Source organism: Rhamphochromis sp. 'chilingali' (assembly GCF_963969265.1).
Source record: "Rhamphochromis sp. 'chilingali' genome assembly, chromosome: 15".
NCBI classification, from domain to species: Eukaryota; Metazoa; Chordata; class Actinopteri; order Cichliformes; family Cichlidae; genus Rhamphochromis; species Rhamphochromis sp. 'chilingali'.
This window is the reverse complement of record NC_137942.1, coordinates 36,413,857-36,439,322: the sequence shown is the minus strand read 5'-3', so window position 1 is coordinate 36,439,322 and position 25,466 is coordinate 36,413,857. Positions and strand designations below refer to the sequence as shown.

Here is a 25,466-nt window from a genome sequence, read left to right as displayed (position 1 = left end):
AAGGGATAACTGGACCGCACTACCACTTCCTGTTGAATGGGAGAATGTGTGTTTTCTTTAATTAAAAACAAAGTATTTGTACTTAATTAAATATTTGAGATTAGGGTTCAGTAGTTTTGATTTTTTTTCTTTGGTGTTTAGTTTATTAACAAACCAGACTATACTGCATTGTTTGTTGTTTACAATTGTGTTTTGTTTAGTTACCCCTCGTGTGTCATAGTGGTCTGATCAGCCTTGTGTGTCATTTCATGTTTAATAATAATAATAATAATAATAATAATAATAATAATAATAATACATTTTATTTGAGGGCGCCTTTCAGAAACCCAAGGTCACCTTACAAAAAACACAATTAATAAAAGGAACAATAGTCATAAAATACATAAAATAAGTTAAAATTACAAAACAGAGCGTGACAACAGATAAAATCAGCATTAAAGCGAATAAGGCAGTTTAAACAGATGTGTTTTGAGCTGTGTCTTAAATACGGAGAGGGAGTCAATATTTCTGAGTGCAGGAGGAAGAGAGTTCCAGAGCCAAGGAGCAGAGCGACTGAAAGCTCTGTTCCTCTCAGTGATGAGGTGTGAGGACGGAACAGTAAGATGAATAGCAGATGATGATCTGAGAGGGCGGGAAACAGTGGTGATATGGAGCAGGTCACACAAATATGAAGGAGCAGATTTATGGATACACTTGTATGTAAGAAGTAAGATTTTAAAATTTATCCTGGCTTCTACGGGCAACCAGTGAAGCTGCTGAAGAACTGGGGTAATATGAGCACTTAACGGAGTGCAAGTTATGACCCGAGCTGCAGAATTTTGAAGAAGTTGGAGTTTATGAAGGGACCTTTTAGGGAGACCAAATAGGAGGGAATTACAGTAATCAATACGGGACGTAATAAGACTATGGACAAGGATGGCAGCAGCATGGGGGGTAAGGAAGGGGCGGAGTCAGTTAATATTACGTAAATGGAAGTAAGCAGACCGTGTTATGTAATTAATGTGAGACTGGAATGAAAGAGTATTATCAAGTATGACACCCAAACTCTTAACCTGAGGGGAGGGAAGGGTGGGAGAACTTTCAATGTTAATGGAAAAGCTGTGGGATTTGGTTAAGATAGATGGTGAACCAACAAGTAAAACTTCAGTTTTATTACTGTTTAGTTTGAGGAAATTGGAGGAGAACCAGGATCTAATCTCCATAAGACAGTCCGAGAGGGAGGAAGGTGGGAGGGATGAATTGGGTTTAGAAAGAATGTAGAGCTGGGTGTCATCGGCATAACAGTGAAAATTTATATTATATTTTCGGAATATATGACCAAGAGGAAGCATATAAATAATGAATAAAAGAGGCCCCAATACTGAACCCTGGGGCACACCAGCAGAAACAGGAAAGAGAGCTGAAGAATGGGATTTAAGTTGGATAAACTGAGTGCGGTCTGAGAGATAGGAGGTAAACCAGGCAAGGGGGGTATGACTAATGCCAATGGAAGCTCACCGGTTCAGGAGAATATTGTGAGAAATGGTATCAAACGCCGCACTAAGATCAAGAAGGATGAGGATGGATAGGAGACCAGAATCAGCTGCCATCAGAAGGTCATTGGTAATCCTTAACAGAGCAGTTTCTGTGCTATGATTGGGGCAGAAACCAGATTGAAATTGTTCATAGAGATTATGGTCATTGAGATGTAAATGAAGCTGGGCGGCGACAACTTTTTCAAGAATTTTTGAAATAAAGGGGAGATTTGATATAGGGCGAAGATGATCAAAGTTATTGGGGTCTGCACCAGGCTTTTTGAGATTTGGGAAAACAGAAGCCTTTTTCAGTGCTTCAGGAACAATCCCAGTGTTCAGGGAGGAATGAATAATATTGGTTATGAGAGGAGCTAACGAGGGAAGACAGGCTTTAACTAACACAGTAGGGAGAGGGTCAAGTTGACAGGTGGATGACTTAGATTAAGTCATCCACCTGTCAGGTGAGTTATGTTTGTTTGGGCAGTCATTTGGTTTGTTAAGTTTGCAGTTCAGTTTTGTTTCCTTGACCTCTTTTATGAGCTCAAATTTATTAGTTTTGTAAATATAATTTTTGTAATAATTCCTGTGACGACTCCTGCTCTTGCAGGTCCATCACATATTTGAAGAAAAAGATTTTAAATTCAATATTAGATGTGTCAGCAGTGCAGCAGAATCACAAAACTATGGCCATTTGTTTATGTATTTATTATTATTTATTTTGTATTTCAGCAAAGTATTCAAAGGAAGAGGTTAGCAAACAAATGTGGGGGAGTCAGGGAGATGAAAAAAGTGGACAGGAGTGTTGTAATGCTGGGTGTACAGCAAAGGAGAAGGCTTATAGTGAGTACTGAGCACTACAGATGCAATGTTTGTTTTGAGTAGTGGCAGTTATGGTAGATGAGTTTAAATTCCTGGTCTCCCATCCAAAGCAAGGGACTGTGCCCAAGAGTGGTGAAGGAGAGACGCAGGCATGCAGGGTTGAGTGGGTGGAGATGACATCAGGGGCATTCAGGACCTGCTACAATGTATGGTTTGGAGATTGTGACACTGACCAAAGGAGGTGCTGGAGGTGGAATAATAATAATAAATAATAAACTTTATTTATAAAGCACACTTAAAAACCAAGGGTATGCCAAGGTGCTTAACAAGTAAAATAGAGTATAGAAGAGCTGAAGATGTTAAAATTTTCGTTGAGAGTGATCAGGAGGACAAAATCAGTATATCAAATGGACAGCTCAGGTTGAGGGGTTTGGTGACAAAGTAAGAGAAGCAAAACTGAGATTGTCTGGATATGTTCAGAGGAGGGATAGTGGATATATTGGACAAAAGATTCATGCAGGAAGCAAAGAGAAAGCCTTCATAGGAGGTTAGGGATGTAGTGGATGTAGGAGGACAGGCAAAGGGTTTGTGTGACAGAAAAGTATGCTAGGGATCGGGTGGCATAAAGGGAGATGATCTACTGCGTCAACCCCTAAAGGGAATAGCCAAAAAAAGACGAAGAAAGAAAAAAGACATGACAGCATTGTATGTTTATACACTCGTCTTTGAGTACAGCTAATCTAAGATACTTCATGTGCCTTTTAGAATTCAAGCAATACTTCATCTGTTAGGATGCAAGCCTTCTATAAATGGATCAGATGCTGCAGTTCTGCATGTGTACTAACTGTAATGATTTCTACAGTATTATAGAATGATACAGAAAATGCTTTCATTTTATAAGCTTACATTACACAATTTCCACATTCAATAACACATATTGAAAAAACTATATTTTTACAAAGCTGCTAACAGGGTTACTATAAAATAGTAAAATACAAAGTAACATGGGAAACAAATTCAGCTCACTCGCCATCTAGTGACTGATACCCTTCACTTTATGGATTATCTCTCTTTAACAATGATCTTCAACACAGATATGTGCAGTGTTGGGGAGTGCTGGGGAGTAATGGAATACATGTACCGGCGTTACGTATTTAAAATACAAAATATGAGTAACTGTATTCCATTACAGTTACCGTTTAAAAGGTGATAATTAGAATGCAGTTCCTTTGTTGAAATAAATGGATTACATGGCAGTCTTTTCCTGTTTAATATGTTAGGCTATCCCCTCTCTAATTCTCCAACAAAACACACAATTAGAGGCTCTAATGTAAGTGTCCTGTTAATGTTGGTGGCCTCAGTTACACAATGGACCCGGAGCCAGCGCAATCACCAATTTACATTTAGAGAAGAAAGGGATGGGTGAAATCTGAGCGTGCAATGCAAACTTTGTTTGCCAGCAACCAATCTGCTCTCAGCGTCAAAAGACTCCAACCTAAAGAAATATCTGGAAGTAGGGCTGCCACGATTAGTCGACTAGTCACGATTATGTCGACTATCAAAATCGTCGACGACTGATTTAATAGTCGACGCGTCGTTTGAAGCTTTGTAAGATCACAAAAGACGCAGGAATAAGTAGTAGGATTTAAGAGTGTAATAACGGACAAACAGAAGATGGCAGCACTGCATGTACAAGGATGCCAGCTGCCGTTAAACCCCGAAGAAGAAGAAGCTGTGTCCCAGAATTCATAGCGCAGCCCAGCTCAGTTTCCAACAATGGCGGCAGCTAGTTAGTTTTAATATTACTCTTATTACTCGTTCTGGGTCACAAAATAAACGTTTAACATATTTCAGGCGAGAATGTAGCTGTGTAAACCTCAAATATCTGCTCAGTTTATCAAGACACCACGTATTTTCAAAAGCGCTCCGACGTTTTCGGAGACGCCTGTTACCCACTAGCTCGATAGCTAGCCGGGGGCTAGGCTAACTAGAGCCGCGAGAACACCGGACTCCCGGCTAATAGTTTTCAAACCCACCGCCATCTTTCTCTCTCAGGTTAAACATGACATATGAGTCACTTAGATAACTTAAAATGTTATTGTTTGGCTTTTTTTAGTATTTTATTTGTTCCTGAGTAAATCGGTTTGGCTGAGACTAAAGTTATAGCAGACAGCTGATTATCAGAAGTGTGAGATGCTCGAGAATTTACTCCGGTGTCCTGTTATATTTTAGATAGCAAGGAGATTATTAAACTTCACCGAAACAATCTGCAAATTTCAATAAAATTTAATAAACTATCATCTTGTCTTTATTTTTAGTTTGCACATACCTTAAACACTTAAAGCTGTAAGCTAATGATAGTTATATAAGAGCAGATGCTGCTGGTGCAATAAGCTGTACATTTTACGTCCAATGGATGATGATCTGATTAGTCGACTAATCGCAAAAATAATCGGTGACTAGTCGACTATCAAAATAATTGTTTGTGGCAACCCTATCTGGAAGTAAGTTGTTTTTTTTTAAAAAACTAACATTAGCCTACTGCAGCTAGCTTGTTTTAGTTCTGGTAGCTACCTGGATTATGTGTGATTTACTACTATTACTGAAGGCTACTCGTCACCAAGCTAACATTGTTAGCTGGCGTTAGCTGAGGTTAGTTCATAGACAGTTAGACTTGCTGGATAGCATTAACAACCTGCTAGCTGCAAATGTGCACTTCTGAATGCAGTCTATGAACTAACCCCAGCTAATGCCAGCTAGCAATGTTAGCGCGTTTGCGAGTAGCCTTCAGTAATAGTATATTTACGTAGTTGTAAAAAGCATGACAATATTATGTAATCCAAAGTACTTAGAATACATTACTCACACTGAGTAACTTAATAGAATACATTGCAAACAACATTTTGGGGCATGTATCCTGTAATCTGTAGTGGAGTACATTTCAAAAGTAACCTTCCCAACACTGGATATACGTGTGTTAGCATCTCTGCCTCGCTCTTTGTTTACATCATCCTATTCCATCTGACTGTCTTTGCCCCCCTCTGGCATGAGATTCAATTCTTCCTCTTCCTCTTCTTCCAGCGTGCAGTCACTCATTTGGCCCCAAAGTGGAGCCAGTCTGCCCTCTGCTGTCACACCCATTGGCTGAATGATTTGTTCACTGAGTAAGAAACAGCATATACATCATTATAAATGAAAGCCTCTCTTTAACCATACTGTGTGTTCTGCATTATTAACACACTCACCGTGACAGTCTGTTGATCATACTGATGAGGTGACGTGCCTCCTCTTCTTTCTCTTCGTCCGTCATGCCCTCCATTGGATCAGGCTGGTCTGCTTCTACCCGGCCAGTCACCAGGTTAATCTTGGCTTTGGCCTCTCGGTACTCTTCTGTGTCTGAGTCTGAGTCGCTGGAGTACTGGCTGTTACTAGAACTCATTCTACCATTAAGCAGTCCCCGAGCTGCCAACAGCCCTGCAGCATTGCCATATCCAGTATATTTGACAAATCGGCTGACTGTGAAGGGAACACAGAAGAAAGTGTTTCCATATGAAATAATTTCCTACTGTGCAGTGAGTGTTTCCATGTAAGTTTCTGAAATGTGTTTTATCTTTTGTCATATTTATTTATTTATTTTTAATTCACTTTCAATTCTAAAGTGTTCCCTTGTTTTGTGTGTTTGTGTTTGCATTCCTGGCTCCTTTCCAGCCTTGTTAGTATTTCTATTGGTTTTACCTGTGAGTGCCAACAATAAAGCTGCCCTTTGAGCTACTTCCTTTATATTCAGTCCTAAACCTGCCCGTAAGTATGCTTTAATAGGTGTTAATAGGTATTAATAGAAGAGTGGAAGTGATTGAAAAATTAAAGTTATTACAGTTTTCATGGTTTGTTTGTTTGTTTGTTTGTTTGTTTGTTTGTTTGTTTGTTTGTTTGTTTGTTTGTTTGTTTGGTTGGTTGGTTGGTTGGTTGGTTGGTTGGTTGGTTGGTTGGTTGGTTGGTTGGTTGGTTGGTTGGTTGGTTGGTTGGTTGGTTGGTTGTTTGTTTGGTTGTTTGTTTGTTTGGATCAGGATATCAGGGACAAGATTATAGATCTGCACAAGGCTGGAATCGGATACAAGACCATTAGCAAGAAGCTTGGTGAGGAGGTAACAACTGCTGGTGCAATTAAATGGAAATGGGAGAAATATTAAAGACCATCAATTACCCTCAGTCTGGTGCAAGAGCTTGCTCCATGAGAAAGTTGGTGGATTAGACCAAAAGTACAGGGTGGACCATTTATATGGATACACCGTAATAAAATGGGAATGGTTGGTGATATTAAAGTCCTGTTTGTGGCACATTAGTATATATGAGGGGCAAACTCCTCAAGATGGGTGGTGACCATGGTGGCCATTTAGAAGCCGGCCATCTTGGATACAACTTTTGTTTTTTCAATAGGAAGAGGACCATGTGACACATCAAACTTATTGGTAATGTCACAAGAAAAACAATGGTGTGCTTGGTTTCAACGTAACTTTATGCTTTCATGAGTTATTTACAAGTTTCTGACCACTTATAAAATGTGTTCAATGTGCTGCCCATTGTGTTGGATTGTCAATGCAACCCTCTTCTCCCACTCTTCACACACTGATAGCAACACCGCAGGAGAAATGCCAGCACAGGCATCCAGTATCTGTAGTTTCAGGTGCTGCACATCTCGTATCTTCACACCATAGACAATTGCCTTCAGATGACCCCAAAGATAAAAGTCTAAGGGGGTCAGATTGGGAGACCTTGGGGGCGAGTCAACTGGCCCACGACGACCAATCCACTTTCCAGGAAACTGTTCATCTAGGAATGCTCGGACCTGGCAACCATAATGTGGTGGTGCACCATCTTGCTGGAAAACCTCAGGGAACGTGCCAGCTTCAGTGCATAAAGAGGGAAACACATCATCATGTAGCAATTTCAAATATCCAGTGGCCTTGAGGTTTCCATTGATGAAGAATGGACCCACTATCGTTGTGCCCCATATACCACACCAAACCATCACTTTTGTTGTTCCCACAGTCTTGGAGGGATCCATCCAATGTGGGTTAGTGTCAGACCAACAGCGGTGGTTTTGTTTGTTAACTTCACCATTCACATAAAAGTTTGCCTCATCACTGAACAAAATCTTCTGCGTGAACTGAGGGTCCTGTTCCAATTTTTGTTTTGCCCATTCTGCAAACTCTGTGCGCCGATCTGGGTCATCCTCGCTGAGATGCTGCAGTAGCTGGAGTTTGTAAGGGTGCCATTTGTGAGTAGCTAATATCTGCCGAAGGGATGTTTGACTGATGCCACTCTCCAGTGACATGCAGCGAGTGCTACGCTGTGGGCTCTTGCTGAATGAAGCTAGGACAGACACTGATGTTTCTTCATTAGTGACAGTTTTCTTGCGTCCACATTTTGGCAAATCCAACACTGAACCAGTTTCACGAAACTTAGCAAGCAGTTTGCTGACTGTAGCATGGGAGATGGGTGGTCTCGTAGGGTGTCTTGCATTGAAATCTGCTGCAATGACCCGGTTACTGCATTCACCAGATATCAACACAATTTCGCGTTCAAGTTCCTCACGTGTTAACCTCTTCGACATGTCAATGGCTGTGAACAAAGAGAAACTTGTAAATAACTCATGAAAGAATAAAGTTACGTTGAAACCAAGCACACCATTGTTTTTCTTGTGACATTACCAATAAGTTTGATGTGTCACATGGTCCTCTTCCTATTGAAAAAACAAAAGTTGTATCCAAGATGGATGACTTCTAAATGGCCACCATGGTCACCACCCATCTCGAGGAAAATGGCCCACCCTGTACTTAAGAGGAGCACCAAGGTCTTAGAGAAGACCTCAAGAAGATGTGGAGGGTGAAGGAAACAGTGGTCCCAGTGGTAATCGGAGCACTTGGAGCTAGGTGAGCGGATCCAGCAGATCCCAGGAACAAGTTTGGAGATCTCTGTCCAGAAGAGCGCAGTCCTAGGAACAGCTAACCTACTGCACAGGACCCTCGGCCTCCCAGGCTTCTGGTAGAGGACACAAGCTTGAAGGATAGACTGCCCGCAGGGGCGAGACAGGAATTAAAGAAAGAAAATATATATATATCACAGTGATAGGCATCCAAGAACAGGTCTCCAGTAAAAAGAGTTAGACATAACCAGGCCCCAGATGTTCAGGTACTCCATGAGCATCTGGCAGCACAAATGACCCAGCTGCTAATGGATGAGACACCCAGAATGGCTAACTGAAGGCCACAGTTCTGTTACCCAAGGACCTCCAGAAGCGACCAGAAGGGACCAAATACCAATAGCCTGCCTCAGTACCACATGGAAGCTCCTGTCGGGCACCATAGAGGCTAAGATGAACAGGCACATGGCTCTCAATACATAAGCATGGCATAGAAAGGGATAGGCAGAAACACCAGAGGGGCCAAACATGAGCTGCTGGTAGACCGAGCAGTCGTCCTAGACTGCAGTACCAGACTGAAATGTGCACTGCCTGGACCGACTACAAGACAGCCTATGACTCAATGGCCCACACATGAATCCCCGCATTTCAACTTTATTTAGTTATTTATTTAATTTTGTACTTTTCCGAGTGTTTTGATATTATTAGGATGATTTAAGTTTAACGAGTTAGTTCTGAGTTCATTCTTGCCACGTCTCTGAGTTTGCCCGTCAGACAATCCAGCACATAACAGCAGGGTGCAAGAAGCTAGCAGGCAGGGCATACATGGAACGCCATAACCAAGTGGCCGGCATAGTGTACAGAAACATCTGTGCCGAATATGGCCTGGAAGTCCTGAGGACAAATGGGTGGTGGAGAATGGTCGAGCTAAGATCCTGTTGGACTTCCAGAAACAGACAGAAAAAAATGGTGATGGCTAACCAACCGGACATAGTGGTGGAAGACAGAAGAAAATGGCCGTAGTGATGGATGTAGCGGTTCAGAATGACAGCAATATCAGGAAGAAGAAACACAAGAAGCTGGAGAAATACCAGGGGCTCTTTTTTTTTTTTCCAGAGAAGACACTTTCACCTGCCAACCATTCCATACATAACTGCTTACATCTAATAGTATTGTCTGCTGTTATTGTACTGCTAATTTTAACATTTAACATGTTAACTGAGGCCTGTAAGATCTGAGATGTAGCTCCTCGGTTTTTCTGGAATTTCTCAAAGCTTGTCTGACCTTGGGGTAAATTGGATAGAATGTCAGCTCTTGGGAAGAATAATTCAATTCAATTCAATTTTATTTATATAGCGCCAAATCACAACAACAGTCGCCTCAAGGCGCTTTATATTGTACAGTAGATTGTACAATAAATAATAATAATAATAATCTGCTCTAAGATTACTGCTGATGTTTGTTCTTCTTGGCACTGTGTTAACTCGCACCTGACTGTATAGAGTCCTTTGAAAACTTGACTTTTCCCATCACTACAGTTAGTCTTGCAAACTGCAACTATACCATTTTCTTTGCAGAGCACAAACAGCAGTTCAGCAGCACAATCCTTCACATCTGTGTCAACGTGGGTCATTAGGCGGACCAGCTGGCCTCTGAGGGAGCTGTCCTGCTCAGGTCTGATGGCAACATCCCTCAGTGGAGGTAGGATCTATTCCAAATGTTGAGGTTAGATAAAAAATTGCTGATACAGTTTCCATTTTGTACTTTTTTTTTTCTTTTTTTTTTACCTTTTGCCGTATGTAGTGACGCGTCTCCCTGTGTACCCGAGAACTCTCAGTCAGTAGATTCAGTACAGGTGTTAGTTTCTCCTTCAGCTTTTGGCCCTGTGTACAATTAAACAGCTTACATATGTCACTAAAGATGAATAAAAACTGGGTAACACTATATAATAATATAGTGTTAATAGTGTGATAACACTATTAAGCAATAGTAAGGAATTAGTAAGTAGGGATGGGTATCAAAAACCGGTTCTTGTTGAGAACCGGTTCCCACTGTTTCAATTCCTTGGAATCGTTTGCCATTTTTGCAAACGATTCCCTTATCGATTCCAGTCGCCCCGAATGACGTCACCACGTTGCGGAGCGTCATTTACCTGGCAGGAAACATGGCGGCTCAAAAGTTTGGTTATACTTTACGAGAACGGATGACAACAGGGCAACTTGCAATACTTGCAAAGTAGATATTTCATTTAAGGGAGGAAACACTGCGAATATGCAAAAGCATTTGCTCACAAAACACGCGATGACCTGAAATGAATGTCGTGTTTTTAATTCCGCTCCGGACTCGTGAATCTCAACCCAGCAGCAGCGGTAACGTTTGCACGTCCTCTCCCGTTAATGCGGCAGGTAAATAATCAACAACAGTGCATATTATGTTAGCGTGATCTGCCTTATTACAAACCTGCCATCACTGTGCATTTAGGTGACCATGATGAGACAGAGTCTGGCTCAGATGCTGGCAGTTCTCGCTGCAGTCTACCGGTAGCGTCTCCTTTCAGGCCGGGATAGACGAATGTCACCGAGCAGTGACTCAGTTTGTGGTCAAAGGCTTGCACACATTTGCCACAGCAGATGATTTTCGGTAAGTGAATGCGTTTAATTGTAGGCAGGGACATTACTGGATATTCTTGTGTAATTGCTACAGAATAATTTATGTTATACTTTGTTATTGCTACAGAAGAATATTTATTTTATTATTTTACATTTACAATTTTTGTTTCCTGGGGACCCTGTGACACCCCACTGAAGAGCCGTAGGCTGGATCTCTTAAGATCTCCCTGTTGGGTTTGTAAGGCCATGTAACTCCTAAATTTCTATCTTGTTCAAAGAGAAGATATAAAACAAAGTTCTAAGCTAATCGACCTTAGTGTCCTCCTTTTTTAAAAAAAAGAATCGATAAGAGAATCGAAAAAGAATCGAATCGTTAAACAGAATCGAAACTGGAATCGGAATCGTAAAAATCTTATCAATACCCATCCCTACTAGTAAGTGCTTATCATCACCTCATCATCATTACCTTTATTTATAAAGCACTTTTAAACAACCACAGCTGACACAAAGTGCTGTACAGTGAGAGCAACGACTGACTGACCCCCACATAGAGTGAGTTACAGTCGTCCAGGCAGGAAGAAATAAAAGCATGTATCACCGTTTCAAAGTGCTGCCTCGAAAGAAAGGATTTTACTCCTGCCATTTGCCTTAAATGATAAAAACTGGACTTTACCACTGCTCTGATTTGGTTGTCCAATTTAAAATCACTGTCCAACTTAAAACCAAGGTCGATAACAACAGGTTTAAAATAGACTTCCAGGGGTCCCAAATCAACAGAGGAGGACTCGCAGGAACCACTGGGTCCAAACACCAACACTTCTGTTTTCTTTTCATTTAAATTCATCCTTTATAAAGCATTAGTCCTTCTCAGTGTATCATTTATAAACAGATATAAATGTTTTTTCTTGATTAATAAGCTCATATATAACATGTTCATGTTCAAGTAAATAATTAACAGAGGCACATTTATATATATACAATGATTAATGACATGAGCTCATTGTTGTTCAGTGTGTTAATAGATGTTTTATAAATATTATCTATAAAAAAATATGTAGTTGTTAGGTTAGTATTTTGTGTGACCTCATGTAAAGTGAGGACTATTTTTGGCTTATTTTTAAATGAAAATGAAAGTACCTCAAGATTCAAACAAGTCTCAGCTGTCTTCACAACACAAAATGACACAGACAAAGCACAAAGAGATACAAATTATACAAATATATATTGCCAGATGCAAACGTGACCCACCTGAGGTTTGCAGAATACTGAAATGTAGAAAGGACCAGAGTCTGAATCAGTTTGTAAGAGGTGTTTAAGAGAGAAAGCTACACTGAGCTGGAGCCGCAGCAGTGAAACTTAAATATACTACAACTTGTTCATTTAAGCTAAAATAGGAATAAGGTTATTACAAATCAGTAGTGAAAATTTGACAGAGTTTCACAAACAGGTGTAAAAACCATAAACAAAGCGTTCATCTTATTAAACTGATAATGCAGGAAAATGTCTCTGGGATGTTTAAGAGTTCATTCCTGAGGTTCAACGTTCCTCTGGTTCGTGTTTTGTTAGCTAGTTTTAGTCAAGTCAGCGTCAGGTTCAGTTCCAAAGTGCTCCTGAATTAAGCAGAATAGTTAGGGTGTCTGAGCTCAGCTTAAATGAAAGAAGTAGTGGATGGTCTCTGTCTCGTTCTTCTCGGGGTAAGGATGTGATCAAGTTAAGAGGTGGTTCTCCATCATCAAGGAGAATTATCTGTGTCATGAGAATGTAATGGAAACTACTTTAATGACATTTGGACTTGTTTGTGAAGCTCTGTCAGTTACTCACTACTGATTTTGATAACTTTATTCATATTTTATTTTAAATGAATAAACTTCAGTATATTGAAGTTAAGCTACTTCTAGCTACGTCGCTTCAACTGCTTAGTGTATCTTTGTCACTTAAACCACTCTTAAAAACTCTGGTTCAGCTGTATTACCTCAGATTATAGTGGATTATGTTTGAATCTGCAAATAAATATTTGTTTATTCTTTATCTCTTCATTTTTCTGTTATGAAGATGAGCTGATACTTATTCAAGTCTTGAGTTACTTTTATTTTATTTATAAATGCTTTATAAGGCAAAAGCATTCCTCACTTTAGATGAGGTCACACCAAATATCTACCTAACAGCTACTAACTGTCTGAAGTAACTGTGAAGTACACTATAGAGATGTCCAAATTCATAGTTTCATGGTCCCCATGTCTCTCTGGCTGGCTCACGCTGGCTACGGGTTTTGTTGTTGTTTTTTATGCCTTTTCTCCTCCTCTCTGCCTGGGTGGAGCTCGTTACGGGCTCTCGTTCTTTGCCCACGCACCTGTGTGATTGTCTCCACCTGCTGCTGATCTGGCTGATTTCCCCAGCTGCTATTTAAGGCAGTGGCACAGAGCAGCTCACCGCTGGAACGTTGAACCTCCTGAGTTCGTGCTCTCGGCATTCTCAAAAGATTTCCCTGTGTGTATGTTGCTGTGTAACTAACAGTGAATTCTGTGTGTAGATATCCCCCTTCTGGACCAAATCACGGACCCTTCCTGGGTGTGGCGGCGTGAGTGGAGTTTTGGAGCGAGTGCGGCTGAAGAGGAGTGAGTGTGTGCGGAGGAGCTGTGGCGGTGACTGTGCAGAAGAGGAAACGTGTGTGTGGATTACCCCCTCTCTCCCCTGGAGCCCTGGTCCCCCCTCCCAGCTCACTGTGTGTATATATATATATATATATATATATATATATATATATATATATATATATATATATATGGTAGGCCGGAAATGTGAAATTAGACGGTCTAGCCTTCAGATCTGCGTCACCAGCTGTCTCGTTGGAGTTTAATAAACTCGGACGTCTGCTCCTTGCTATCTAAAATATAACAGGACACTGGAGTAAACTCTCGACCATTTCACACTTCTGTTTAATCAGTTTTCTGTTTGACGTTTATTCAGCTGTGTGAAAACTACAACTTTAATCTCAGCCAAACTGATTTACTCAGGAACAAATAAAACACTGAAAAAAGCCAAACAATAACATTTTTAAGTTATCTGAGTGACTTACAGCGGCTTGCAAAAGTATTTTGCCCCCTTGAACTTTCCCACATTTTATCACATTACAGCCACAAACATGAATCAATGTTATTGGAATTCCAGGTGAAAGACCAACACAAAGTGGTGCACACGTGAGAAGTGGAACGAAAATCAGACATGATTCCAAACATTTTTACAAATAAATAACTGCAAAGTGGGGTGTGCGTAATTATTCAGCCCCCTGAGTCAATACTTTGTAGAACCACCTTTTGCTGCAGTTCCAGCTGCCAGTCTTTTAGGGTCTGTCTCTACCAGCTTTGCACATCTACAGACTGAAATCTTTGCCCATTCTTCTTTGCAAAACAGCTCCAGCTCAGTCAGATTAGATGGGCAGCGTTTGTGAACAGCAGTTTTCAGATCTTGCCACAGATTCTGGATTGGATTCAGATCTGGACTTTGACTGGGCCGTTCTAACACATGGATATGTTTTGTTTTAAACCATCCCATTGTTGCCCTGGCTTTATGTTTAGGGTCGTTGTCCTGCTGGAAGGTGAACCTCCGCCCCAGTCTCAAGTCTTTTGCAAACTCCAAGAGGTTTTCTTCCAAGACTGCCCTGTATTTGGCTCCATCCATCTTCCCATCAACTCTGACCAGCTTCCCTGTCCCTGCTGAACAGAAGCCCCCCCCAGAGCATGATGCTGCCACCACCACATTTGACAGTGGGGATGGTGTGTTCAGAGTGATATGCAGTGTTAGTTTTCCGCCACACATAGCGTTTTGCATTTTGGCCAAAAAGTTCCATGTTGGTCTCGTCTGACCAGAGCAGCTTCTTCCACATGTTTGCTGTGTCCCCCACATGGCTTGTGGCAAACTGCAAACGGGACTTCTTATGGTTTCCTGTTAACAATGGCTTTCTTCTTGCCACTCTTCCATAAAGGCCAACTTTGTGCAGTGCACGACTAATAGTTGTCCTATGGACAGATCCCCCCACCTGAGCTGTAGATCTCTGCAGCTTGTCCAGAGTCACCATGGGCCTCTTGGCTGCATTTCTGATCAGTGCTCTCCTTGTTGGGCCTGTGAGTTTAGGTGGACGGCCTTGTCTTGGTAGGTTTACAGTTGTGCCATACTCCTTCCATTTCTGAATGATGGCTTGAACAGTGCTCCGTGGGATGTTCAAGGCTTGGGAAATCTTTTTGTAGCCTAAGCCTGCTTTAAATGTCTCAATAACTTTATCCCTGACCTGTCTGCTGTGTTCTTTGGACTTCATGGTGTTGTTGCTCCCAATATTCTCTTAGACAACCTCTGAGGCGTCACAGAGCAGCTGTATTTGTACTGACATTAGATTACACACAGGTGCACTCTGTTTAGTCATTAGCACTCATCAGGCAACGTCTATGTGCAACTGACTGCACTCAGACCAAAGGGGGCTGAATAATTACACACATCCCACTTTGCAGTTATTTATTTGTAAAAAATGTTTGGAGTCATGTCTGATTTTCGTTCCACTTCTCACGTGTGCACCACTTTGTGTTGGTCTTTCATGTGGAATTCCAATAAAATTGATTCATGTTTGTGGCTGTAATGAGACAAAATGTGGGAAAGTTCAAGGGGGCAAAATACTTTTGCAAGTCACTGTAAATATCATTTTTAACCTGAGTAGCGAAAGACCAGGGGGGCTTTTAAAACGATGTGCAGGGAGTTCGCTGTTCTCACCCCAGCTAGCTATCGAGCTGGTGGGTAACAGACGTCTCCGAAAATGTGGGAGCACTTTTGCAAATATGTGATATCTTGATAAACCGAGCAGATATTTGAAGTTTACACGGCTGCTTTCTCACCTGAAAATATCTTTAAAGTTTATTTTGTGACCCAGAAAGATTAATAACAGTAATATTAAAACTTAGTAGTGGCCTCCATTGTTGGAAACCGGAATTGGCTGGGCCACGCTATGAATTCCTCAAGGTGGTGTCGGAGAGGCGGATGCTGTCCAAGATAAAGACAATGTTGGATAACACCTCCCACCCACTCCATGACATGTTGGTCAGTCACAGGAGCTCGTTCAGTGAGAGACTGAGATTACCGAAAAGCACCACTGAACGACACAGGAAATCATTCCTGCCTGTGGCTCCCTGTACAACGCATCCACTTAACACACTGTTTGCTGCTACAACTACACATGTTTCTTTTCCAAATATTTATTTATAAGTGACTTATGTATGTATGTATGTATATTTATGTATATATTGTACTATTCTTAGTTAGCGTATTGTCTGTCTTGTCTTAATGTTGGTTTAAAATGGAGCACTGTAACAAAAAATAATTTCCCCCAGGGATCAATAAAGTATTCTGATTCTGATTCTGATTCTGATTCTGATATGGTGGGACACGAAGGACACACCCGACCCATCCTTCAAATTCGGGGAATAGGAGGGCACATTAGTCGGCTGCATTCGGAGGAGTCTACGAATTTTGGACAGCCTTCGTCGTGTCGCTGTGACATGCGGCCTCAGGAGGATGCGGCCCATGAATTTGGACACCCACTATGAAAGGAGTATTTATAAAACTCAAAAGCACTGAGGTCATATCTTAGTCATTCTATATATATATATTTGCATTTAAATACTTTAATTATTTACTTAGACTTTATAAATGATGGCATTAACATGTTATATGTTAATGCCATCATCGCTTACTTTATTTGGTAAAGTAAGAGATCCAATTTGGATCGGTTAGTTACTTTTTATTATCTATTAAATAAATAAGCAATATAATCTGTCAATAACCACTGTAACCATAACCATGCTATAGGGATGACATCATTCTGATGAAATAATGAAAATCCTTCACTGTCAAGCTGTTGTAGCCAAACAAAAGATTCCTTGCAGGTGTAATACAAGGAGATAAAGCTTCTTCTTTTCAGAATCATTTTATTTTAAAGTCAGTGAAGTAGATATTTTGTGTATCACGAAAAATACCTACTTTGCATAATGGTTCAACCATTCTGTATTTAGGTTTTAGTAGATGATAAGAATTCTGGTAAGCCATCGTTTCTATAATCCTCGGTTATAGAAAAGAAGGCTTTCCTGGTATGGTTTAGTTAAGGTTTAATTATTTGTTACTTCAGGAAATCTTAAAGTTGATCCTGATTTTTCATTTTCATCTGTAAAGCTCATCAGACAAAACATACCAGCACTGATATCCGTATCAGTCATGTTGTCAAACTAACCTATGCAGTCACAACATGTGTTTCCTTCACCACATATTCACTTGCCCTGTTTAGCCGTCTGTTCATAAAGAGCAACAATTTGTGGACACAGTCCATGTTGACCCCCTCGCACTTATGGGATGCTTGGTCCACCTGGACAGACACCAGGACATCCAGACATGTCAGTGGCAATGCTGACAGGACATTCACCGTGTGCCTGTGGACAGAAGTCATAACACTTTTTAGATCAACTGTAAGAATGTCATCTAGGTTATCAATAATCACTCCAGTATCTATTATTTTAGCCAAAACCGTCTAAAGCTTCAGAAATACTAGTCTGACCCTTGGAGTTCTTCTAATGTGTCTTCTCCTTCACATGACAGGAGCAGGCAATGGCGCAGCACAGCCACTAGGTGTCGATACAGGGCAGCATCTTCCTAAAACAGTTAAACATCTATAAGATGCAAAGTTTATAACAACTGGGCATTGGTCACACCTCCTCCTCTCTGAACCTGAAGCATGTGCATCATTTTTTCTATGTGCTAATCTAATGTTTTTTAATTGGAAAAAAAATGTTTCCTGCAATGAATTTGTTAATATACTTTTATTATATCTTCCTTTTCCACTGGATTTACAGATAATATAGGACTGAAAATATTTCTTTTGTTTTTAGCAGGATTTATGTTTTTTCTGATTTTCCCTTCTGATGACTAAACCAGGGGTAACAGACCTAGAGCAGCAAGGCTTACTGCTAAATGGCACAGATGTCAAAATGCCCAAAGTTACAGTGAGATCGTTTGGGGAACATTCTCAAATTTACTTTCACATTTGCTCTTAATATTTATATACTTTATTTATTTCAGACAGGTTTAGTCTATGTGATAAACAAGAAGAAAAATGTATATTGAATTTGTAAAGGCCAACAGTTTCAAAGGGAACCATAGAGGCAGAGTAGCAACACCTTTGTATTTTCTGTTTGTCAGATATAGACGGCTTAAACAGAGTTTACTTGCCATAGTTAACACACTGTATGCTTTTGTTGCCTCTGCAAGAACTTTGAATAAACAACCCTGATAATGTGAAAGTGGCATCATCAGGCTTCAGCGTAGGACAAGAAATTTCTATCTAAAGCCTGTTATAAGTTTTTTCGATGGCTGAAGCACAAATCACACAGCAGAAACGTAATTCTCACCACTCTAAATGCAGTTCTCAAATCAGTAACACATTTCCACACACGCTTCACTACCAAAGACATTTTCACTGTGTTGATGCACCTCTCACTTAAATCTCACAACACATTAAAACTGCAGTGTGAGGTATGTAACTGAAGCCATACCGGCTTAACAAGGTCGGCGTCAGGTGTTGAAGGACCAGAACACTCTGACTATATTCTCAGATTGTGCATATTTCTCTGTTTCCTGATCCATATAGTTTCACAAGCATCAATTTTGTAAAGTTTTAAATAAATCCTTCACATTTCTTTTTTTCTGAACAATTTTTAACCCACATTAGCACTATTTTCAAAGTCAGTGAGGCTTTAATAAAAGGAAAAAGCAACTCAGTATCAACGTCCTGAAATGGTGGTAAAAAGTTTTACACAAGGTTGAAATGATTGACTGACTTTACACATTTTGACATATGTGAAAAAGATCTTGATTTTTTTGGTTGTCTTTGCACAGATGAGTCTGCATTAGGAAAAATGCCTGAACTGTTGTAAAATTTGTATAAAGAGTGGTGAGAATTACATTCCTGCTGAGGACAAATCGATCAAGAACAACTGCAAAGAGTAGATGTGTAATACTCCGGAAATATATATAAATAAGCTCAATGAAAGATTACTGAATACATTACAGGAAGGCAGAGTTGAGGCAGAGTAAACAGACTGAGGAACAAGGCTGGAGATTTGGGGCGTGTCCTGCCTGGGCTCAACTTATGTTGAACTGCTGATCAGTTAACTATGATTCAGTTGCAGCCTGTTGCCTTGGTCTACCTCCCTGACCAAACTGAAGCTCTGCTACTGGACGTTCAAAGCTTATTTATCAGTGACGGCAAAAGAAAAGGATACAACACGTGCCCCTGCCCAACTTATTTTTTTGGCATGGCTTTCAATTAAAGCTTTGAGTGATTTGCAAATCAACTAACAGCAACGTAAATGGCAGCAATAATAATGTATTACACATTTTTTAAAATCCCATTAAGAGACAAAACCTAGACATTGGTCACCTCTGAAAAAAAATATAGGATTATCTTAAAGTGGACACGGTATTGTAAACAAAATAATTTAGTGATAATACCTGAACAAACATTCAGATGTTAGCAATATGATGTTAGTTTCTTTGATTTAGTTATTAAGCTCCAGCTAAATTGGAGGAATCCCCCAGCTAATCACCTCATCAGGCTCCTGCCTGTGGAACATGTGAGTGATGTTGAAGAGTGTCTTGAGGATCTCAATGACCTTCTGGGACACCTCCATGGAAATGGGAGGTTGTTTACTGTCGGTAAGCACCTCATATTCCACACCCCAGCTCACAGCCAGGCACTGCTCCAAGGCTTTGGTCAGCACTGACACTCCCCGCTCCTGACAAGAACAAACAAACCACTGAGCTTTAAGGCAGATGTGAAGCACGGTTCTTTGACACTCTTGATTTCAGGAGACCAGAAAACATGCATGTTTGTCCTGATCAGCATATAAGGCCTATAAGGGCTTGGAGGTGGTGTGACTGTCTGTTTGTCTAATAGGCTTTGTAGGTTTAGTTATGATGAAGAAATACTTAATCAAATCTTAATTTTATTATTCCTAAGATTTTAATGTGACAACAATCTACAGTCAGCTGACATCCACTGCTCTGTCACTCTATTGTGAAATGATATCTAAATAAAATGCTAAAGTTTTGGTCCACTTTCAGTATAACTGGAATATTAAATGGCTCCTGTAAATAACAGTATCATATCTAACAATGTCATAGGACATTTTGAGAGACTTCATGTGTTTGAAGCAATCATGGTCACTTTAGATTGTCCAACATGAAAAGCCTGTCACAGATGTCCTTTGTCAACTCATAGCTTGTTGCTCATAAATGAATACCATACACACCCAGGATAAAGAAAGTGTGACTGCATTTAGTTTCTCAAGATCACCTTTTTTATTGCTAGAAAGCAATGATACCATGTAATTCCATCCTTGATAGGTTAGAAATCATTTACCTGTTGCAGCTGCAGCCTGAGTTCAGGTCTCAGGGCTGTGAGTAAGAAGAGTAGCCTCAGCTTGTAAAAGTGGCAGCTGAGTGGCACTTTACTCCAGATCTCCTCCTTCAGACTCTCCCACAAACCTTGCAATAGCCTTTCATGAATATAGGAATCACATTTTCAGGCAAGCAGTTGAGCTGATTAGCGTCACATCCTTGTATATAAAGAATAAACAGTATTTGAATATAACTAGAAAAAATAGTTGCAAAGATTGTAAATGATTTAGGAGAAAATAAGTGACAGCCAAGAATGGTTTTCATATGAGTATTTTGACATTGCATCCTGTAAGATGTCTCAAATGTATCATTCTGATGTTTTTGTTTGCCTTCATTTGACATTTTTATTGAGACTTTATTGCCAATCGTTTTCTTAGCAGAGAATGAAACTTGTAGCTTGGAAGGCAACTTTACGACCAAGTCGACACATTTTTAAAAATGTCACCTTAGTGCACTGGCTCTCTCCTGTGCCCGGGGGCTGTTGTAGATGACATTACACAAGACTTTCAAGGCTTCCTTCCTGCACACCTCTCCATCCTCCTCTTGTTCCTCACTGTTATCTTGTTGGGTGTCTTTTTTGCCACGGGAGAGCGCCACATGCACTCCATCATGTTTCTGCTGATAGCAGTGATTCACTGAACCACGTGTGGCTGGAGAGACAGCTCCTTCAGCAAGAACAGAAAATGAAACCACAGAGCACCCAGACGGGGCAGTGCCGGCTTCTGCACCCTGCTCACAACTACTCACAGCTCTAATATGGGTTGTGCTGCATGATCTGCCCACGTCACCTTCAGCTTCCTGATTTTCTTGCTGTAGGCATGTCTGTGGTATGGCGATGCCTCCCATGTGTGCTAATGTGAGAAGGGCACTATCAGTGACCATGTGCCCCAGGGCCCTACGGTCACGGGACAGGATACGCAGTGTATGCAGGCAAACCCGTAAAACCGCCGGCTGTAGCTGACTACCAATGAAGCACAACAGGGCTGCAGACAGATCCTGAAAAAGTAGTCGGGGGGGAGATGTTACAGTGAAGAAGGGTTAGAATGACGAACTGCAAGGAGAAAAGACAAAGAATGCAAAATGTGCAAATACAGGGATGAGTGTGGCAGACTTGTGTTAGCATACACAGGGACATGTAGCCATAAGAGTAGACACACAGGGGTATATAATCACTGGCCTACCTGCCGGAGCAGAAGCTCTGCATTCTCATCATCTGAGTCAATGTCAGAGTCGGAAGCAGGAGCACAGTCCCTGAATTTTTTCTTCCTGAACTAATTACCCAAGAGAGAGAGAGATAGCACGAATCACTGCAAAGTCTGTTTAATGCAACACAAGAAGCTCAGCATGTTTATAGTTTGAACATTCATTCAGGCTTCATCTGAGATTCACTGCTGAGGGAGCAGTGCTGACTGAGTGATGATTATGACATGGCTGCATGATAATAAAGACAAGTACACATGACCACTTTTTTAGTCATGCTGTATTTGGATATTTACATCCTCTTCACTTTATATCCTGCAGCACTTGCACTACAGTACTACACTAAAGTTATAATACCAAAAAGCACTGAAGTACTTAAGACAAATACCACATCCTTTTATTGTGGTAGTTGTATGTAAGTTTAGTGGTTTCACTGAAAACTACAAGATCATTTAAGCAAATATCTCGATGACATTAATTCGCAGCGTACGGAGAGTGTAGAGGAAAAAGAATAGTTTGTGTAGCTCTAGCATGTCTGTACAGTGAAGGTCAGCGCTGCTAATGCTTAGTCATGAGGTGTTCAAGCAGCTTTGAGAACATGCTGCTCTAAATATAATTAGCAATCGCTTTTGGAACTCACATGCACACACTGGTATTATTTTGGATTACTGTTATACTGAGTCAGCACTCGCTCACTCACTCTCTCTGTCTCTCTATCTAATTATAATTAACTTTAAAGGTGCTTTATTCGCACAAGAGTTCCTAAAAACAATATTGTCAAAACGTCAAAATATAATTTTTTTAATAAATGTTAAAGGTATGTTGATATATACTCGTGTGGTAGTAGTATACTAGTGACGTATAATACAGTGCTGTTCTAAGCTTGATCGGGTGTGTTTGAAAGGAGCCAGTTAGTGTCGGCACCAGCTGATATACAGGACGCCTTTGGGGGAAAGCAAGGAGGCTGGATTTAAGGTGATTTTAAAAAATGAAGTGCTTTCTTTTGAACTATCATTATCAGTGGGTATATGCCTGGTTGGTGGTTTGCACTGTGCATACTGCATGTAGAGGGAACCCCATGATCGGCTACCATACAGTGCAATGGCCAATATATTTTAATTGGAATTTGGAAGTCAGAAACTCCTTGTATCTAGATAAAGAAATCAGTTTGTTTGCGTCCAGTTTTAAGATCACACCAACATGCATATCCTATCAATTTTCTATCTAGTGTACATGTTTGCTAATTAAAAAAAATCAATGCCCCAAACCTCTTCCAGTTGTTGCTGCTGCAGCCAGATAGTCCATGAACAGTGACAGAAATACATGTAAAAAGTAGAATTGATATTTAAGCATTAGAAACAGATGAAGACTGAGGTGGAGGAGGACAGCAGAATCAGCACAGATGAGCTGGAAAGAAATTCATTTGAGATGGGACTGTTAATCATTCAGGTTCAAATTTTACCTTTATTAACTGCAGTTCATAAAAATTGAGGGCTGCTAAAACGTGAGGATGAAAAACAAAATGAAAATAATAAAGAGGAACTTTGTCAAAGGGTACGCAACAGACCAGAATTCCCAGCAGTTAATAGTCTGGTTTTTTCCCTTTTCTTGTTTTTTAGTTTGGCAGCAGAACCCCTCACAGAAGCAGCAAGAGAAATTCAAGCAAACTGAAAATCAGCAGAAATAATCCAAGAAGACTTTTTTTGTCTATTCCAGATCATCTAACGTATTCCTGAGCCTCTGTTTGTTGGTGGGTTGGGATAATCACTGAGCACTTGGAAAATCATGTGCTATGAAGATAGGAAAACTTTTCTAAAAACAAATAGCAAAGAATCAGAATACTCCAGTGACTGCTATAAGCATGCTTTATAATATACATTTAGAGATCACGCTAAGAGTCAAAACACAACTGACAGGGTGCTGACATGAGAGTGGCTGAAGGCTATGGCAAAGGAAATATAGACGAAAAGAATGAAACTACTGGAGAGAAGCACACAGAGCTGACCTTTTGCCTCTCCTGTGCCTCAGTGTTGAAAAAGAAGCACTCTGCATACTGTGGAGAAATGAAAGAACACAAGCAGTTAGGAAAACGGAGAAAAGCCAGATCACAGATTTGCACTGACAAAGTGTCCTAGAATATAGGAACATCAGTCAAACTGCGATTTGATAATGGCAGTGCCAATTTAATTTCAGAAAAACAATATTTTAAGGATACTCGTTTTTCATATCATTTCTTATTCATTCATATTCATTTTTTTCTTTCTTTTTTCAGAGAATAGCAGGTTCACAACATAGATATATATATAGATAATACATATTTTTAATAATGACATACACTCTTAAAAGAGCAACTGGAAAAACTGTTTTTTGTCAAAGGTTGAATGATTGAACCAGAATTCCTTCAGCAATGCAGCATCATACAGGTGGATCCTGCTGGAGGCAGAGCAAAAATAGGGACTAAGGTGTTGGCTCTGGCTCAAAGACCGGAGCTGGCGAGGCCACTCAGACCAACACGGGCACCATGACAGGAACTAGAGGGGTCAGCTCTGGTTCTGGACTAGCCAGGCCAAGAAAACTAGCTGCTGTGACAATCAACACTGACTCAGTCTCTGGGAAAACCGCTAGAAGCCACCAGATTCTAAATTTGTGCAACGTCCAATTTATAATGCTAATTAATTGTGTCTAATATATTAATGCAAAGTCACTTTTAAATAAGAAGAAACCTGATTTTTTTGCTGAAGTGCTGTAATGATTATATGATGATAAGTAATATTTAAAATTTTTAGCTTACAGTGTCGAAGGTACAGAAAAACTGTTTCCATTGTTGCATAAATAAATACTTCTATAGCAACACAGTAATTGTAACAGAGAATAGTGACCTGTGTGTTGTAGCTGTTGAGCAGAAGCTGCACGCTGTCCTGGTCTCTGCGGACGATGCTCTCAATAATTCTCTCTATGTCTGGAACCATGCTTCAAGCCTCAGCACAAAACAGGATGAAATCAAAGCCAAATGCAAATACAACTAAAAGACGATCAGACAGGACAGAAATTTATCACCAAAAATAAGTTTCAAATAAAAAGTTTTAACTAAGTATTTTAATGAACTTTGATAATGAACTAACTTCATTCAAATATGATCTGAGATAAAGTACAATCATTAAAGCACATGTCAAATTTGACAGAACAATATCTAATAAAAAATTCAGTGCTTGTATAAATACATTTGCACGATAACCATATACTGGATTTTTTTTGTTGTTGTATCTATGAAGTGCTGAACAACACTGAAGTTTCCTCTGAGTTTTACAACAGTAACCCAGACATCTTTCACTCACCTGCTGGTGTAATAAAGAGAAGGACACACAACCACTGGCAGCTTCTTATCACCGAAGAAACCTTTGAAGCAGCTAATCTTCTTTCTCTTCTCTCTGTCCTAGCCCCACCCCTAATTTCTATAAGCTTTGGATTTACAGCACTACAACCACACAGCACACTGATGAACTGTGTCATTCTCTCTCTACTGCACACTTACACCCCACAGTTCGGTCTTCCCATGAGTGCTTGATTCGGTCGGTGTTCCCAAAAAGGTTTGCCATATCCTTTTCTCTCACTGACCTGGAGCTTTGTCAGTATTCATTTGCATATTGTGGACTGCTTAGGTTTAATGTCCTTGTGTATCATGTTTAGAGAAACAGATTACAAAATAATCCTTACTAGGACTCTATGCTGAATTGGATTTGCATCACACGATTCCTGCTTGAGATACAAAGTTCCTGAGAGGAAGATAAATAAACTGTACTCCACCCCATGCTTTCGAATGTCTGATGGATGAACTATTGTTAGAGCTCTCAACAAAGAGAAAGGCTAAATTACAGAAAAAGAAGGAACACTGCTGCCTTGTACAACACAACT

The 25,466-nt window shown here is 40.3% G+C and overlaps 1 protein-coding gene across 1 annotated transcript; it reads right to left on the bottom strand.

Moving 5' to 3' along the window:
• Positions 1-285: 285 nt before the first annotated feature.
• Positions 286-25,445, bottom strand: LOC308412306 (chaperone Ric-8A). Its single transcript, XM_080906557.1, has 13 exons — positions 24,434-25,445; positions 23,560-23,607; positions 22,823-22,840; positions 21,536-21,625; positions 20,800-21,350; positions 20,317-20,452; positions 19,502-19,690; positions 17,455-17,549; positions 17,179-17,329; positions 10,044-10,139; positions 9,820-9,964; positions 5,579-5,849; positions 286-5,493 (listed from the first exon to the last, which is right to left on the bottom strand). The coding sequence occupies exons 1-13, from the start codon at positions 24,521-24,523 to the stop codon at positions 5,346-5,348; spliced, it is 2,028 nt and encodes a 675-aa protein (XP_080762683.1). The 5' UTR covers positions 24,524-25,445; the 3' UTR covers positions 286-5,345.
• Between the last annotated feature and the right edge of the window lie 21 nt (positions 25,446-25,466).